General features: G+C 44.5%; 1 protein-coding gene across 13 annotated transcripts in view; it reads left to right on the forward strand.

Annotated features, from left to right (window-relative positions):
• Positions 1-16,851, forward strand: part of PECAM1 (platelet and endothelial cell adhesion molecule 1) — a 77,114-nt gene that overhangs the window by 10,016 nt on the left and 50,247 nt on the right. For 7 of the 13 annotated variants that reach the window (XM_070561592.1, XM_070561594.1, XM_070561600.1 and 4 more), the window contains 2 exons: positions 10,526-10,684; positions 10,767-10,793. In XM_070561592.1, the coding sequence (XP_070417693.1) occupies positions 10,621-10,684; positions 10,767-10,793 (91 nt within the window). In that variant the 5' untranslated portion in view covers positions 10,526-10,620. Of the gene's footprint in view, positions 1-9,335; positions 9,988-10,412; positions 10,685-10,766; positions 10,794-16,851 lie in introns of those variants that run through there. The other 6 variants (XM_070561589.1, XM_070561599.1, XM_070561603.1 and 3 more) reach the window with 4 other exon arrangements.

The following is a 16,851-nucleotide window of genomic DNA, read 5'->3' on the forward strand; positions in this document are numbered from 1 at the left end:
CCGCCCCCAAGGAGCCTCACTTGGCCCTGAGGCCAGCCATCCAGAGCAAATCTGATGTCATCAGACATGATGACTGTTTACATCTGGGCTCTGCTTCTGGCTCATTCACTTATTTGGCAAATATCTATGCGGGGCCCACCGTGTCACAGGCATTGTGTTGACCACAGGGGCACTGGGGTGGGCCCAGCAGACAAGCATCTGCCCTCACAGAATTGACAGCCTCATAGGGGAGGCGCTTCTCAGGGACGGCACAGGTAAGTATAGGATTACCAACAGTGATGAGTGCTATGAAGGAGCATACGGGGAGCTTCGAGACCGTGAGGCAGAGGTCTGCTCTAGTCTAGGAGGCTTCTTGGAGCTGGGTCTGGAGGGGAAGAGCCTGCTAGAAAGAGGTGAGGGGTCAGGAAGAGCTTTCCAAGCAGAGGAGAGAGCCTGACTGCAGGCTGGTGGGGCAGGCTCGGGGAGCCTGGCACTTTCCAGGGCCGAGGAGAGGCCAGTGTGCAGGGCAGCCTTTCTACCCACGTCATCTCCTCTCTTCCTTTTCCTGCCCAAAGTCTCATGCAGGGCCCGTTACACAACTTGTGGATCCAGTACAAAATGAAAAGGCCGGGACTTGTCTTCCACAATTATTAAGAATTTCAAGATGGCAACAGCAGGGCATTAAACTAAGCCTGGACCCTTCTGAGGACCGGGCCCTGCCGGTGCAACCGCCCGGGTCACACGCCCAGGAGGCTGGTCCTGGTCTCCTGATTCATGTATGTGTCAGGTCAGGGACTGGATCTGAGTCTTCTGCCTAGGAAGACACCTTACAAGGCTAGTTACTGGAGGCTTCAGAGCAAACCAGGCAGGCACAGGCTGGCGGACATGACTCTGAGGACTGGCTGATCCTTCACCTTCTGGCTCTGTTTCCCCAAATGTAACAGAGATGGTGACACCGTCTGTAGAGGGCTGATAGTGGCCCCCAAAGATATCGGGTCCTAATCCATGGAACCTGTGAATTTGACCTGATTTGGAAAAAGGGGTTTTTGCAGATGTGATTCAGTTAGGGATCTTGAGATGGAGAGAGTAACCTGGATTATCTGAGTGGGCCCTAAAAGCAATCACGTGTCTTTAAAAGAGAAAGGCAGAGGGAGATTTACACACAGAGGAGAAGGCAAGGAGAAGACGGACAGAGAGAGATTTGAAGATGCCGGCCTTGAAGATGAGAGCGATGCAGCCACAAGCCAAGGCCTGCCGGCCTCCCCCAGAAGCTGGAAGAGGCGAGGAGCAAATTCTCCCCCAGAGCCTCAGAGGGAGTGTGGCCCTGCTGACACCTTGCTTTGGGTCCAGTGGTACTGATTTTGTGTTTCTGCCCTCCAGACCTGTAATAGACTAAGTTTCTGTTGTTTTAAGCCACAGAGTTTGTGGGAATTTGTTACAGCAGCCGCAAGAAACTAAAACACCCACCTCCTGGGATTTTTTAAATAAAAGCTTTATTGAGATGTATATCATAAAACATAGCATTTATTTATTTAAAGTGTACAATTCAATGGTCTTTAGTAAATTCACCGAGTTGTGCAACCATTACCACATTCAACTTTAGAACATTCTAAGTACCCCTAAAAAGAAACCCTACACCCGTTAGCAGTCATTTCTATTTCTCCTAACTCGTCTAGACCTGGGAAACCACTAGTCTACTTTCTGTCTCAATGGATTTACCTATTCTGGACATTTCATATAAGTAGAGTCACAGGATATGTGGCCTTTCACGTTCGGCTTCTTTAACTTAACATGATGTTTTCAAGCGTCATCCATATGGTAGCATGTATCAATACTTCATTCTTTTTATTGTCAAATAACATTCTAATGTACAGATTTACCACATTTTGTTTATCAGTTGATGGACATCTGAGTTGTTTCTATATTTTGGCAATTATTAATAACGCTGCTATAAACATTTGAGTAAAAGTATTTGTGTAGACACGTTTTCATTTCTTTTGGATATGTACCTAAGAATGGAATTGCTGCTGGGTCATATGGTAACTCTGTTTTTAACCTTTTGAGGAAGTGCCAGATTGTTTTCCAAAGTGGCTGCATCATTTTATAATCCCACCAGCAATGTATGAGGCTTCCAGCTTTTCCACATCCTCATTGACACTTACTATATTGTCTGTCTTTTTAATTATAGCTATCCTAGTGAGTGTGACATGATTTGTTGTAGTTTTGATTTGCAATTCCCTAATGACTAACGATGTCGAGCATTTTTTCATGTGCTCATTGGCCATTTGTATATCATCTTTGGAGAAATGTCTATTCAAGTCGTTTGCCTATTTTTTAAAATGGTTGTCCTTTTATTGTTAAGTTGTAAGAGTTCTTTATATTTTCTGGATCCTTATCAGATATATGATTTCCAAATATTTCCTCCCATTCTGTGGATGGCGTTTCATTTTCTTGATGGTGTCCTTTGCAACACAAAAATTTTTAATTTCACTGAAGTCCAATTTATCTATTTTTTTTCCTTTATTGCTTGTGCTTTTGAGAACAGAAGGCACGAATACCTGTTGGAGGTTGCACTTCAGTGCCTGGGACATGGTGGCTCTCTTGTCTCTCTTCCCAGGCCAGTGACCAGGCGACTCAGGGCAGAAGAGATCAGGCCCCGTGGCCCCTTGGGCTATCGTGTGGCTGATCTGTGTTAGGGCCCACTTGTCCTTTAGGCCTAGGAGGCACGGTGCCAGGGCCTGAAATACTTTTAGGGGCCCAGAAAAAAAAATTTTTTTAATCGGAAGAATAAAAAAGAGCTTTTAGTAGAAAGAAATGTTTTAATACATATAATACTAATATATTCTTGTTTATACCAGTGCAGTTGTAAAATATAATTAAAATTTATTTTTTATGGAGGAAGGGGCCCAGGGAGGCAAAAATGCCTACAGCCATGAATCATAATACAGTCCTGTCCCCTGTCATTGGAGGGGGGCCTCCAGCAGGTGATGGAACAGCACTGACCCCTCCACACTGTCCCAGTCTGCCTCCCTTTGGCCCAGCTGTCCAGCTTTGTGAGGGGCCAGATGGAGGCTATGAGGACAACACACGGGTGGGCATTGAATTAGGGACTTTGAGGCCCTCCCCTTGAGTTCATGAAGACAGCTGAGTTGCCAGGGCAGCAATTTAGATGGGGCAGGCTGGGGCTCAAACCAGACCTACAACTATTGTTTTCATTACTCTTGTTTTCATTGTTACTATGTTCTTACTGTGCTCTGCTGGTTAAATGTGCTTTCAAATGCTAGCTTTTGATCGTCCTAACAAGCCTGTGAACTGGGTAGAGTGGGCATATTCCCATTTTATAGGTGAGGAAAGTAACCTCAACCAACACACTATTAAACTGCAGAGAAGAGACTGGAACCCCAGGCTTCTGATTTGCGTATTAGTACACATACATTCTCCCACTGGGGTGACTTCGCAATCCAGTGAATGAGGCATTAGTCCTGGTCATCAACTCACCAAGGTTAATTAATCAGACTTGTGGTCACAGGCTGGGGGAAAGGCCGATGTCTTATTTCCCATCACCGCAATCAGGAACTAGACGGGAGGTCAGCCACGCCTGGTGCCGACAGCTCTCCGGCATGGCTACTGTCTGCCACCCCCCGCCCTTCCGCCCTTACCCCACCCCAGCTTCTCAGAAAAACAACTTCCTGAGGATTAGTCCAGCAGTTAGCTTTTTCATGCAGCGAATGAATTAATGTGATTTGAAAGCAGAAGCACAGCAGGTAGAAACCGCTTAGTCTCACTTGAGTTCCCTTCGCAGAGAAGGGGAAGAAGGTAGGGGCACTGTGGGAGAATTATGGTCCTGGGTGAGTGTGTCACGCCTGGTGGGAGCACCTGGCTCTTCGTCCTTGGCAACGTAGGAGTCAGTTTCTTGATTATTTACCAAGGAGCTAAAACAGTTGTAGGGAATCTTTTTTTTTTTTTTTTTTCTGATCAAGGAATCCACTAAGGACAAGGGCAAGGCAGGGGGAAGGTATGTGAGGGCCACACACATACAAAAAGCCACTCAGTTGACTGTGTTTAAGAAGGTGAAATAGAAAACATTCCATTCATACATACATTTTTAATTTTTGATAAGACATTGATACCTTATAAATAAAGAATCAGGCACATTATCATCTTTCCAATGAATAAAATAAATGATGGAGAATATGCGTTTTGGTTGTTGTATCATAGCCAATGCATGAGAGAGCTGGAAGAGATTTCCACGAGAACTAGAAGGAGGGGTTCTCATGGAAAGAGAGAGACAGGGAGGGAGACAGTCAGACAGACCCATGGAGAGTAGCGGAGAGGGGCTCTCCTATGAGGATCCACATGTCCTGTGAAGGACTGGCCCGATGTTGACTTGGCTCCTGGGGCCTCAACACAGGTCACCTTCGCGGTATTGTCTGGGGTGGGGAGGGGTGGATACAGCACCCGTTTCAAATGATTTGCAACACTCTGAGGCACAGCTTTTACTTTAAAATTCAATTTCTTAATTTAATTTTTAATAGGTAACACATTCACATGATTTAAAAACTGAAAAAGGCACAAGGGTTTACAATGAAGAGTACACTGAAAACTATAAAACTTTGCTGAGGGAAAGTACAAAAGACTTTAGCAACTGGAGAGAGATACGTTGTTCATGGATCAGAATACTCGGGGTTGTTGAGATGTCAGTTTTCCCCAAATTGATTTATAGATTCAATGCAATTCCAGTCAAAATCTCAGAAGGCGATTTTTGGTGAAAATTGAGAAGCTGATTTTAAAGTTCATACGGAAGTGCAAAAGCCCTAGAATAGCCCCAAATAACTTACAAAGGAAGAAAAAAGTTTGAGGATTCACGCTCCCTGACTTCAAGATGTATTATAAAGCTACAGAAATCAAAATAGTGTTGTACTGCAGAAAGATAAACAAATCAATCAATGGAACAGACTCCGGAAATAAACCTACCCATATATGGATAACGGATTTTCAGCAAAGGTGCAGAGAGAATTCCCTGGAGAAAAGATAGTCTTTTCAACAAATGATGCTAGAACAATTGACATCCATATGCAAAAGAAAAAAGAACTTTGATCCACACTTTGTATCATATACAAAAGCTAACTCAAAATAGATAATAGATCTAAATGTAAAAACATGGGGGCAAATCTTCGTGACCTTGGTAAGCATAGATTTCTTAGATGAAACACAAAAAGGATGACCCATAAAAGAAAAAATTGATAAATTGGACTTCATTCTTTAAAAATTTAAAACTTCTGCTTATCAAAGAGACCATTAAGAGGATAAAAAGACACACCACAAACTGGGAGAAAATATTTGCAAATCACATAATTGATAAAGGGCTTGTATCCAGAATATATAAAAAACTCTAAAAACACAATACCAAGAAAACAAACAACCTAACTAAGAATTGGGAAAAAGATTTTAATAGACACATCAGATGGCAAATAAGCACATGAAAATATGCTCAATATCATTGGTCATTAGGAAAATGCAAATTAAAACCGTGATAAGAAATCACAACACTCCCCACCAGAATGGCTAAAATTAAAAAGATTGACCTGCCAAGTTTTGGTGAGGATGTCGAGCAACTGGAACTCTCATACGTTGCTGGTGGAAAAGTGAAATGATACAATCAAGTTTGGAAAACAGTTTGGCAGTTCCTTAAAATGTTAAACGTACACCTACTGTATAACCCAGGCATTCCACTCTTAGGTATTTACTCAAGAGAAATGAAAGTGTGTGTCCACGCAAAGGCTTATTCATAACAGCTCTATCCATATTAGCTCAAAATTGGAAACAACCCAAATAGTCCATGAATAGGTGAATGGATAAACCAGTTTGTTAACTGGTATATTCATGCAATGGAATGCTACTGAGCAAAAAGGAATGAAATATTGATCATGTTGATTAAAAGAAGATAGACCAAGAACAAAAAAAGTACATACCATATGATTCCATTTATATCAAATTCTAGAAATGCAAATGAACCCATGGTGACAGAAAGCAGATCAATGTCTGCATGGGGACTGGTAGGTGTGGGAAGGGTGCAGGGAGGGAAGGAGTGCCAAGAGGAACAAGGAAACTTTTAGGGGTGATTGTATGTTCATCTTCCTAATTGTGGTGGTCGAGTCAAGAGGTATGTATACATACAACAGTTTTCTAATTGTACCTTTTAAATATGTGCAGTTTTTTGTATGTCAGTTATAACTTGATAAACCTGTTAAAATTTTCCATTTCTTAACTAAAAGTTTAAAAGTTAATACAAAAAAAAGGTCATACAGTCCCAGAATTTAAAAGCTAAAATGTACAAAAAGGTTTAGAATGAAAAGTTCCCAGCTGCCCAGTTTCCACCACCCGTCCCCATACCACAGACAAGAGGAATCATTTGCGTTGCTATAGACTTCGCAGAAGTTAATGTTGACTGTCTGGGAAATAGCCTAGTCAATAGTAATTAACAAGGTAAACAACAGTTTACCTACCCTTAGAGAGTCAGTTAATCTCTAGGAGACCCTGCTAGTCAATGTCCAGCATTGAAAGAACACATTGTAATCCTTTTGCCTATTTCCAAATTTCAGATACTTTTTCTTATGTTATCTATCTGTTCACATCCTTTGCCCGTTTTTTTTTCTTTGTGATTCTGAGAGCTCTTTACATACTAAGAGAGGTTAGCTCTTTCTCCATGATGTGAATTGCAAATATTTTTTTTCCGGTTTGTAGTTTTTACTGAACTTTTTTTTTTTTTTGGTAAAGCAGAATTTTTTTCATGAAGGACAATTTATCAATCTTTTATATTATGACTTCCGGATTTTAAGTCATAGTTAAACCAGCCTTTGCCATTCCAAGGTCATGAGGAATTTTATCCTGCTTTCTTCTAGAACTTTCATGGTTTCATTTGTACCTTCAGATGATTGATCCATTTAGAATTCGTTCTGGTGTGTGGTATAAATTGTGGGATGTAGTGTTTCTACTTTTCTTTTAAAACGTTAACACATTCTTTTAAAATTGATGTCATAACAGTTTATAACATTGTGAAATTTCAGTTATACATTATTATTTGCCAGTCACCATATATATGCACCCCTTTACCCCTTAAACCCACCCTCAAACTCCCTTTCCCTCTGGTAACCACTAATCTGTTCTCTTTGTCCATGTATTTTTTTATCTTCCACGTTATGAGTGAGATCGTACAGTGTTTGTCTTTGTCTGGCTTATCTCACTTAACAAAATACCTTCATGTTCCATCCATGTTGTTGCAAATGGGACAATTTTGTCTTTTTTATGGCTGAGTAGTATTCCATTGTATATATACCACATCTTCTTTATACATTCATCAACTGCTGAGCACATGGGTTGCTTCCACATCTTGGCTATTGTGAATAAAGCTGCAGTGAACATAGGGGTGCATAAGTCTCTTTGAATTTTTGATTTCAAGTTCTTTGGATAAATATCCAGTAGTGGAATAGCTGGGTCATACAGTATTTCCATTTTTAATTTTTGGGGAAATCTCTATGCTGTTTTGCATAGTGGCTGCACCAGTTTGCATTCCCACCAGCAGCATATGAGGGTTCTCTTTTCTCCACATCCTCTCCAACATTTGTTGTTTTTTGTCTTGATAATTATAGACATTCTAACGGGTGTAGGGTGATGTCTCATTGTAGTTTTGATTTGCATTTCCCTGCAAATGATTATTAGTGATTTTGAACATCTTTTCATGTGTCTGTTGGCCATCTGTATATCTTCTTTGGAAAAAAGTCTGTTCATATCCTCTGCCCATTTGTTGATCAGGTTGTCTGTTTTTTTATTGTTGAGTTGTATCAGTTCTTTATATATTTTGGAAATTAACGCCTTGTTGGATATATGATTTGCAAATATTTTCTCCCAGTCAGTGGGTTGTCTTTTCGTTTTGTGCCTGGTGTTCTTTGCCTTGCAGGAGCTCCTTAGTTTGACGGAGTCCCACTTGTTAATTTTTTTCTTTTGTTTCCCTTGCCCAAGTAGACATGGCATTTGAAAAGATCCTTCTAAGACCCATGTGAAAGAGTGTATTGCCTGTATTTTCTTCTAGGTTTCTTATGATTTCACGTCTTACCTTCAAGTCTTTAATCCATTTTGAATTAATTTTTTTTTTAAAGATTGACACCTGAGCTAACAACTGTTGCCAATCTTCTTCTTCTCTTTTTTTTTTTTTCTGCTTTATCTCCCCAAACTCCCCTGGTACATAGTTGTATATCTTAGTTGCAGGTCCTTCTAGTTGTGGCATGTGGGACACCACCTCAATGTGGCCTGATGAGTGGTGCCATGTCCGCACCCAGGATCCAAACTGGCGAAACCCTGGGCTGCCGCAGTGGAACACGCGAACTTAACCACTCGGCCACAGGGCTGGCCCCTTTTTTGAGTGAATTTTTGTGTATGGCGAAAGATAATGGTCTACCTTCATCCTTTTGCATGTGGCTGTCCAGTTTTCCCAACACTATTTATTGAAGAGACTTTCCTTTCCCCATTGTATATTCTTAGCTCCTTTGTCGAAGATTAGCTGTCTGAAGATGTGTGGTTTTATTTCTGGGCTTTCAATTCTGTTCCACTGATCTGTGTGTCTGTTTTGGTACCAGTACCATGCTATTTTGATTACTATAGCTTTGTAGTATATGTTGAAGGCAGGGATTGTGATGCTTCCAGCTTTATTCTTTTTTCTCAGGATTGCTTTAGCTATTCTCTTGTTACCCCGTATGAATTTTAGGATTCTTTGTTCTATTTCCATGAAGAATGTCACTGAGATTCTGATTGGGATTGCACAGAATCTGAAGATTGCTTTACATAGCATAGGCATTTTAACTATGTTTATTTTTCCCATCCATGTGCATGAAATATCTTTTCATTTCTTTATATCATCATTGATTTCTTTCAATAATGTCTTATAGTTTCCATTGTATAGGTCTTTCACCTCCTTGGTTAAATTTGTTCCTAGATATTTTATTCTTTTTACATTAGCACTTATTTTTGAAATAAAGCTTAGTTTTCTCCCAGTGTTCTAAAAGTATTAGCATTGTGTATGAAACAATGACTAATTTTTAAAAGTTTACTTTGGAACTTAGGGGCATGGGGTGGGACATTTATCACTATTGCTTAAATGTCACTTTGAGAAGCAAAAGCTGCTTACTCTACAGTATGTAAAAGTTACCTTTGAAGCCAACATTTATTTTATTACTCATTGTGTTTCCTGCCAAATCAAAATTTGGTAGATGGGTGGGGGCAATTTCCAGTAGGTTGCCAAAGAAGACGGTTTACAGTGGAGAATGAAAAACACAAAACAACAAAAGTAAATAATACAAAACATAGAAAAAAATTCCTTTATGCATGCATTGCTCTTCAACAGCTCTTATCGAAACTTTGATTGAACCATAGATGAGAGAGAAGAATCGTTCTCTAACTAGAAGCCATCGCTTCTCGGTACTTACCTTGAGGCAGAGAAGTCTTTCCTTTCTATGTCCCGGTTCAAATCTGACTTAGCTTTACCATGTGGCAGTATTAGAGGGTAGCATTTCAGAAACAGCATGGCACCCTGGCCTCAAGGCAACGATAATCAAATCCAGACAGTACGGTTAACTTGTCTTCTTTCACCCAGACAATCATCCATTCTACTAATGGGTTTTGATCTACTGGGTACCAGACACTGTCCCTGCCAGTATTCCACTCAGAGGAAGACTACAGAAAGTGTCTGACAGAGGGAAGACTAGGGAGGTGAGGGGGCGCAGAGGAAGGGCAGCTCAGTGTGCAGAAGATGCGGGAGAATTCTGGAGAAGTTGATGCCTAAAAAGAGTTACGATGAATGGGCATGAATTAGCCAGAAAAGAAGAGGAAGAAGAGTACCCCAGACGGGAACAACATTGGCAAAGACATTGACACATGACGTGTTCCGGGAATATAAATTCTAGCAACCAGAATGTAGGGGTATGGAAGGAAGCTGTGAGAGACCAGGCTGGAGAGGTAAGCAAGGGCTGGACAGTGGAGGATTGTAAACTAACTTTTCCCTGGAAGGCAATGGCGAACCATTACGAGGTCTCCCTGAGGAACCTGCAATTTTCTGGAAATTCAGGCCTGTCCCATGGCCTTGCTAGGAAAGGCAGGAGGTCCAGATTTATGCTGTGTGAAAAGAGCCTCCTTGGGAGGCCACAGGAGAAGCAGAGAGATCTTGCTGAGTGTCCAAGGAGAGAAGTCCTTTTGGGTGGAGGTTGGAGGGAGGCACCCTGCCATGAGATGGGGCCCCCAAACTCAGGCGAGAGGAGGGAGGGTCAGGAGTGCTGAGACAAATGTCACTTGTATCTTTTTTTCCCTAAAAACCTAAACAAAGCAGCTGCATTCAGTGGCCTCTCAGGAAGGCCAGTCATTTCCTGAGGAGATATCAGGCTGGCCCAGGCATTGTTCCCAGTTTCCAGCAATGGCCGCCATTACCTGATCAGTGCCACAGCCAGTCTCTCTGCAGCGCCTGGAGAAGTTACCAGAGTGGTCTCTCTGCTTTTCACAGCGCGGGTTTCTCATCTGTGGCACGTGGAAAGCATCTTCTGCCCCAGGGGCATGGCCCGAATGCAGAACTAACTGTGTGAAGACGTCTCTCTCAGGATGCATCAGGGGTGGGCCCGAGAGGGCAAGATGTGGCTCAGAGTCCTGCTGACACTTCTGCTCTGTGAGTTTTTATTCCCTTCTCACATTAGTTAAACTTTAGGAGAATTGAAACTAACTAAATCAACATATTCTGTCTTTTCCAGGTTCAAGCCTTGAGGGTCAAGAAAACTGTGAGTTGCGAAGTTTTTACCTAGTTTCATTGTCTTTCTGTGATTCTTAAAACTCATGTAAGATCGCTTGGGTTTAATGTTTATAACAGTTGAGAAAAATATTCCATTTGAGAGCTAAATTTTATTCCTTTCTGGCATTTTTAGGAGGTTTTAGAACAAAACGCTTGTACTAAACCAAGATCTAATTAGCTTGTTCTAGAAGTAGCATACATTTTCTAGATCCTAATGAACGGCTATCTGTTAGGATTGGGCAAGTGATAAAAAAGTGAATGATTCCATAATTTGTTTTCTGTTGTTCTACCATAAATTTCTCGATTTCGTATTCAACCCCATCCTCAATCGTTTTTATTCACAAATGAGATATGATCAATTTGTTAGATTCACGAGGACAGAACACAGTTTAAATTGTGGTGATGACTTTCTCCTAAATGATCCAAAATAGATGTTGGATTTCACTTCCCATCCACCCACGAGGCTGTGGTTACACCCGCAGTACTTGGGGCTTGTGCACAGGAAGGGGGCTTCTCCCTATCTTTGATGTCTGGTTTGTCATCCAATTTAGAGCTAATTTTGAATCTTAAGATAAGTGGGCTTTGTTTTGCTTCACCTGGAACCACGTCAAGGAGGGGGCTCGGCTGAGTCTGGGAGCTGAATGGAATGGGAGCCCACAGAACAGGATCCCTGTGTCAGAGGTCACTTCAGTAGGGAAAGCATGGGGGTGACTGGGTTGCAGACAGTTGTACAGCTCTTTGGAGATGAGGTACATGGGCAATGCTGGTTTGTTGAGCCAAAGCTTAGAGCAATGGTTCTGATGGGGTGGGCTAGTGTGGCTGCTAGCAAAGCCGGTCTGTGGGTCTCCTGCTTGACAGTTCATGTGCTTCGGTGGTCATTTGACCCCCAGGGTAACCCACGGAGGCAGGATATCCATTATCTTCATAATCATCCTAATTGATCAATGATGTTTCTGCACCTCAGAGAAATAACCAACTTGTCCATATGAGAGAGAGTTAGCAGGGCATCGGTACCAGAACCTCCGCTGTCCGAAACCCGACAGTCTGTCTGGAGCCATAGGCCTGACTCAAATCTTTAAAGCCACTTTTACTTTGCCTCTTCGAGCCTTTTTGTCAGTCTGTAAAACGGGGATGATAAGAGAATCGATCACAGAGTCAGTGTGAAGATGAGACTGGATAAAAGGAGGTGACTTGCCTGCCCTGTATGCAGTGGTTAATACTATCTGGTCCTAGCCTACCTTTACAGTCAGGGCTCCTGCATCCCACATCCCTGTCCACGAACCCCTTGCTCTTGTCCAGACGGCGCCCTGCCAACACCCGTGCTTCTGGGCTTCTGCATCTCTTGCTCTGGGCATCCTGTTTCCCAGGACCTCCATTCTCTCCCATCTCCTTCCCCACCTCCCTTCCCAGGGTTCCTAGGGAAAGTCCTTCAGACCTTCAGGGGTGACCTCAGGACAGCAGGACTTAGAGCAGGGAGGCTCTCCCACTGCTTCCTCAGGCCTCCACCTTGTTTTACACTTGAGGAGACTGAGGCTGAGAGTCCATAAGGTACTCGTGCCTGGTCAACACTGGTTGTGAACAGAGTGGAGGCCAGGACCCAGGCCTCCCATTCCTTAGGCCACCCAAGACCATGCTGACGCGTTTGACATGCATGACCTGCCAGCTTCCTCCACGTTGCCTGCTTTCGGTGGCTGAGGTCCTTGGTCATCCTTGGCCCTTTCCCTCCTTTGATCGCAGGCCCCCACCCCCCTCAGCCGGCCTGCCTCAGGAGATGACCTCACCTCCATCCTCACCTAGAAAACAGTGCTGTCTGGGGGGAACTCCCTCAGCTTCCCGCCCTGCCCTGGCTGCAGGCTTATCTGCCTCCCCACCCATCCTCCCAGCTTCCCTCCCGCTTTCAGAGGAGACGTCTACCCCGTGGCCAACCAGGGCCAGCCTGTCCACCTGGGCTCTGAGCCCATCCCTCACTTCGCCTCCGGGGCGTCTCAGTCTATCATTTATTCAGCTCCCCACTCCACTTTCAGTATCTCTTCCTCCTCCTTCTGGCTCTTTTCCCTCAGTCTATAAACACGATTAGTAGCTCTTATTTTTTTAGGAGAAAGAAAAAGCACAAACAACCCCCTCCCCTCCATTTATCTTGTGTCCTCCTATCTACCCATTTCCTTCCTCAAACTTCTCCCAAGTCTAGTTTATAAGCGCCATCTCTGCTTCCTCACCTCTCAGTCACCCCTCACTCAGCAATCTGGCCTTGGCCTCCACCCCTCCCTGCCATTGGAATCCTTTCACCAAGGGGTCACCAAAGACCTCCTGATGCCAGCCGTCGTGAAGCCTCCCAGCCCTCAGCTCTCTGGGCCCTTGTGCTGCCTCGGCAGGAAGCCTCCTCCTGACCTTCTAGACCTCTTCCCAGTGTTCTCCGGTCTCTCTGCAAACCCTCCTCCTTCTCCCACAGGGGCGTCTTGGACTCTGGACTTTGACGGGGTCTGACCTCCATCCCCTGGTCTCTGCAGGCTCCGTGATCTTCTCCTCTCTGGAGCTCAACCCCATCTCTGTGCCTCCACATGCCCGCTGCCCATCCCCTCCCCTCGGTCCAGTGGAGCCCTGGGCTGTCCTCTGAGCATTATGCAGGGCCAATGGGTGACATCTCCTAGTTGTCCGCCAGGCCACTCAAAGCCAGCTGCACCACCATGGCTTTGAGTCCGCACTTATCTTTTTCTGGAGTTCTCTACTTCAGTTGGCGGCACCCATAGCCTCCTGGGCACGCAATCCAGGAACTTTACCTTCCACTCTTTGCCTCAATCCCCATATCCGGTCAAACAGGTCTTTTTTTTTATTGTAATAAAATACACGTAATATAAAATTTTATTATGAATGGCATTTAGTACATAGTACATAATAAATTCATAGTTGTGAAAATATCACCACTGTCTAGTTCCAGAACATTTTTTTTTTTTCCTTTTTCTCCCCAAAGCCCCCCGGTACATAGTTGTATATTCTTCTTTGTGGGTCCTTCTAGTTGTGGCATGTGGGACGCTGCCTCAGCGTGGTTTGATGAGCAGTGCCATGTCCGCGCCCAGGATTCGAACCAACGAAACACTGGGCCGCCTGTAGCGGAGCGTGCGAACTTAACCACTCGGCCACGGGGCCAGCCCCTAGTTCCAGAACATTTTGATCACTCCAAAAAATAAATCCTTTTGTGTCCACTAAATATTTCTTGAGTCCACTCCTTCCTTTATTCCCACTGTGCTGGCCTCATCAGCTTCCACCTGAACCCTTGTCCAGGCTGTTGCAGGCCTCTGGTCTCTCCCTCCAGCCCACAGTGATCTTTCTAAAACTCCAGTGTCGTCCTATCACCGCCCCTTGAAGACCCTCAGGACAGGGCCCAGCTTGTCAGCACAGTGGGCAAGGCCCTCTGGCCTGGTACCTTTTGCCTGGCCCACCTGGCCCTCTGGCCCCACACTTTGGTTTCTGTCACTGCCTGGGCCCAGAAGCATTGGTTTCTCACGCCCCTGGGCCCTGGTACATGCTGTTCTCCTGCCAGAGCACCCCGCCACCTGTTCTTGGCCCGGTCCAAAGCTCGGTTCAGGGGTGACTTCCTTCAGATTTTTCTTGGCCTCTCCTAGGCCACCCTTCCTCTTGGTGCTTACATCAGCATACTCTAGTTATCTGAGTCCCCACCAGCCCACACAGTCTAGGACAACAGAGATGATTTCTTGCTCACCAAGTAAGCCCAGTACAGGTGCTTGATAAATGTCTCATTGAAAGAGGCTCAACTGAACCTGGGCATGCTTGAGATTCAGACGAGATGGGTCAGCACACTCTATGCTGAGCACCAAAACTCAGCAGGGATTCCATGCTTCTTGGCTGCCTGTAACTCTTCCTGACAATGGCAGGTCCTCCCCCACACCCCTTTCTTTCTGAGTCATTTCCAGGTTGAGTGCCAAGTGACCATCTGAATCATGATGCCTCATCTTCCCGGGGAGCACCAGCATCTGCTTACTGGTGGCTTGAGATAGAGGGAAGCAGGCCCCTTCGTTTTAGGGTTTGAGGATTTGGCACTGTGGTCCCCGGGTGCCACATCTGTGCTGTAGTGACTTTGTGACTTTGGATCCTCCTCCAGCAGGCTTCGTCTCTCCAGGTTGAAAAGATTTGACTTTTTTTTTAAAGTTAGCTTTTTTTTTTCTTAAGATTGGTACCTGAGCTAAAAACTGTTGCTAATCCGCTTCCTTTTTTTTTTTTTTCTGCTTTTTCTCCCCAAAGCCCCCCAGTACATAGTTGTATATTTTTAGTTGTGGGTCCTTCTAGTTGTGGCATGTGGGATGCCGCCTCAGCATGGCCTGATGAGTGGTGCTATGTCCACGCCCAGATTTCGAACCGGCAAAACCTGGGGCCGTCCAAGAGGAGCGCATGAACTTAACCATTCGGCCACGGGGCTGGCCCCAGATTTGACCTTTTTAGGCTGTTCCACAACCCTGTCCTTCCTTCGCAACAGTTCTGCACCTTTTGGGTTCCATAAGGAAAGCTGTGGATTCTTTCTCCAGAAAAACGTACACGTGCATGTAATTGGAGGTGGTTCATAGGCCCCATAACACCCACCTGTGAACCTTTGGGGCCCCAGGTAGCCCAGGTTGTGAACACTCTATTGTGTAAATAGTGAGACCTACACACAGTAATCCAGTTTGGCTGTTCCCAGCAATTTTTTCACAAACAGGATAATGTTTTCCGTATTATCTTAATAATCAGATAGAGATTTTTGAGGACTGATTGCTTGATTGATTTGGGTTACCCTAAAATTTAGTGGCTTAAGAAAACAATTTATTATCTCACACAGTTTCTGGTGGTCAGGAATCTGGGAGCGGCTTCGTTGGATACTTCTGGCTCAGGTCTGTTAGGAGATTGCAGATAAAATGTGGGTCAGGATTACGGTTATCTGTAGGCTAGTCTGAGGCTGGGGGTCTGCTTTCAAGCTCATTCATGTGGCTGTTCCTCACCACGTAGACCTCTCCAGCTCACGACATAGTCCCTGGCTGTGCTCAGAGTAAGTGATCTCAGAACAGGAAAGAGTGACCAAGACGAGGGTTGCAATGTCTTTTATAATCGAATCTTAGAAATGACATACTAGCACTTCTGCAGTATTGTTATTCACAAGACCAACCCTGGTACGGTGATGAAGAGCCACATGTAGGTGTGAATACTAGAAGGCAAAGCTGATCGGGGGCCATCTCAAAAGCTGGCTACCACAACGATGGTGGTGGAGGTGGTGGAGGTGGTGGGAAAAGCTATGCTGCTGTTTTAGTCGCATCAAGTCAGCGAGGTTTTGGGTTAAGTTGAAGAGCTGGGATTCATATCTTGATCAATTTTCTAAGATGCTTTCCCTTTTTCAGTCCTGCCCTCCTTTCTTCTCCCTTATCTGTTCCAGCTGGCCATGGGAATCCTACCTATGAATTGGTTGAGTTAATTCATTAAGCAGGTGTGTTTTAGAGTTGCTTAGAGAAATAAGATGGCAGAAGTACCCCATGCTAGTGGATATATCCTCTCTAAAAACCACCACCTGATGCTTTTGCCACGTTTGCTTAAAATTGCTAAAAAGCAATACAGCTCCTTAAAAAGGAAATGAACTGGTCAGTAGGAGACCCAGGCAGGGACGGTGCTGAGGCTGGAAGGGCTGGAGTAGGGAAGAATTGTGAAATGCAGACTGAACTCCAGGCGGGCAGAAACTGTGCCTGTTTCACTCTTCTCTGAACCTCCAGTCCTGGGTGAAATGTCTGGCACAGAGAAGACCCCTTAAATGTCTGCCGAATGAATGGTGCTAAGGAAGAGGGAAGGGACTGTCAACCAGGAACAGGCACTGGGCAGTGCATACTCTGTGCCTTCAATGCTTTCCGCCATCTTGGTTCAGTTATTGTTCAAGATTAGAATACCAGGGAGGGCAGGTATTTGTGTTGCCATTTTATAGGAGAAGTGGTAGCCCAGAGGAGTTAAATAACCCCCCACCTCCCCTAGCCATTACTGACGGCTGTGGGGTCAGGAGTTTGGCCCAGGGCGTGCCT

Source organism: Equus przewalskii, chromosome 10, assembly GCF_037783145.1.
Source record: "Equus przewalskii isolate Varuska chromosome 10, EquPr2, whole genome shotgun sequence".
Lineage (NCBI taxonomy): Eukaryota > Metazoa > Chordata > Mammalia > Perissodactyla > Equidae > Equus > Equus przewalskii.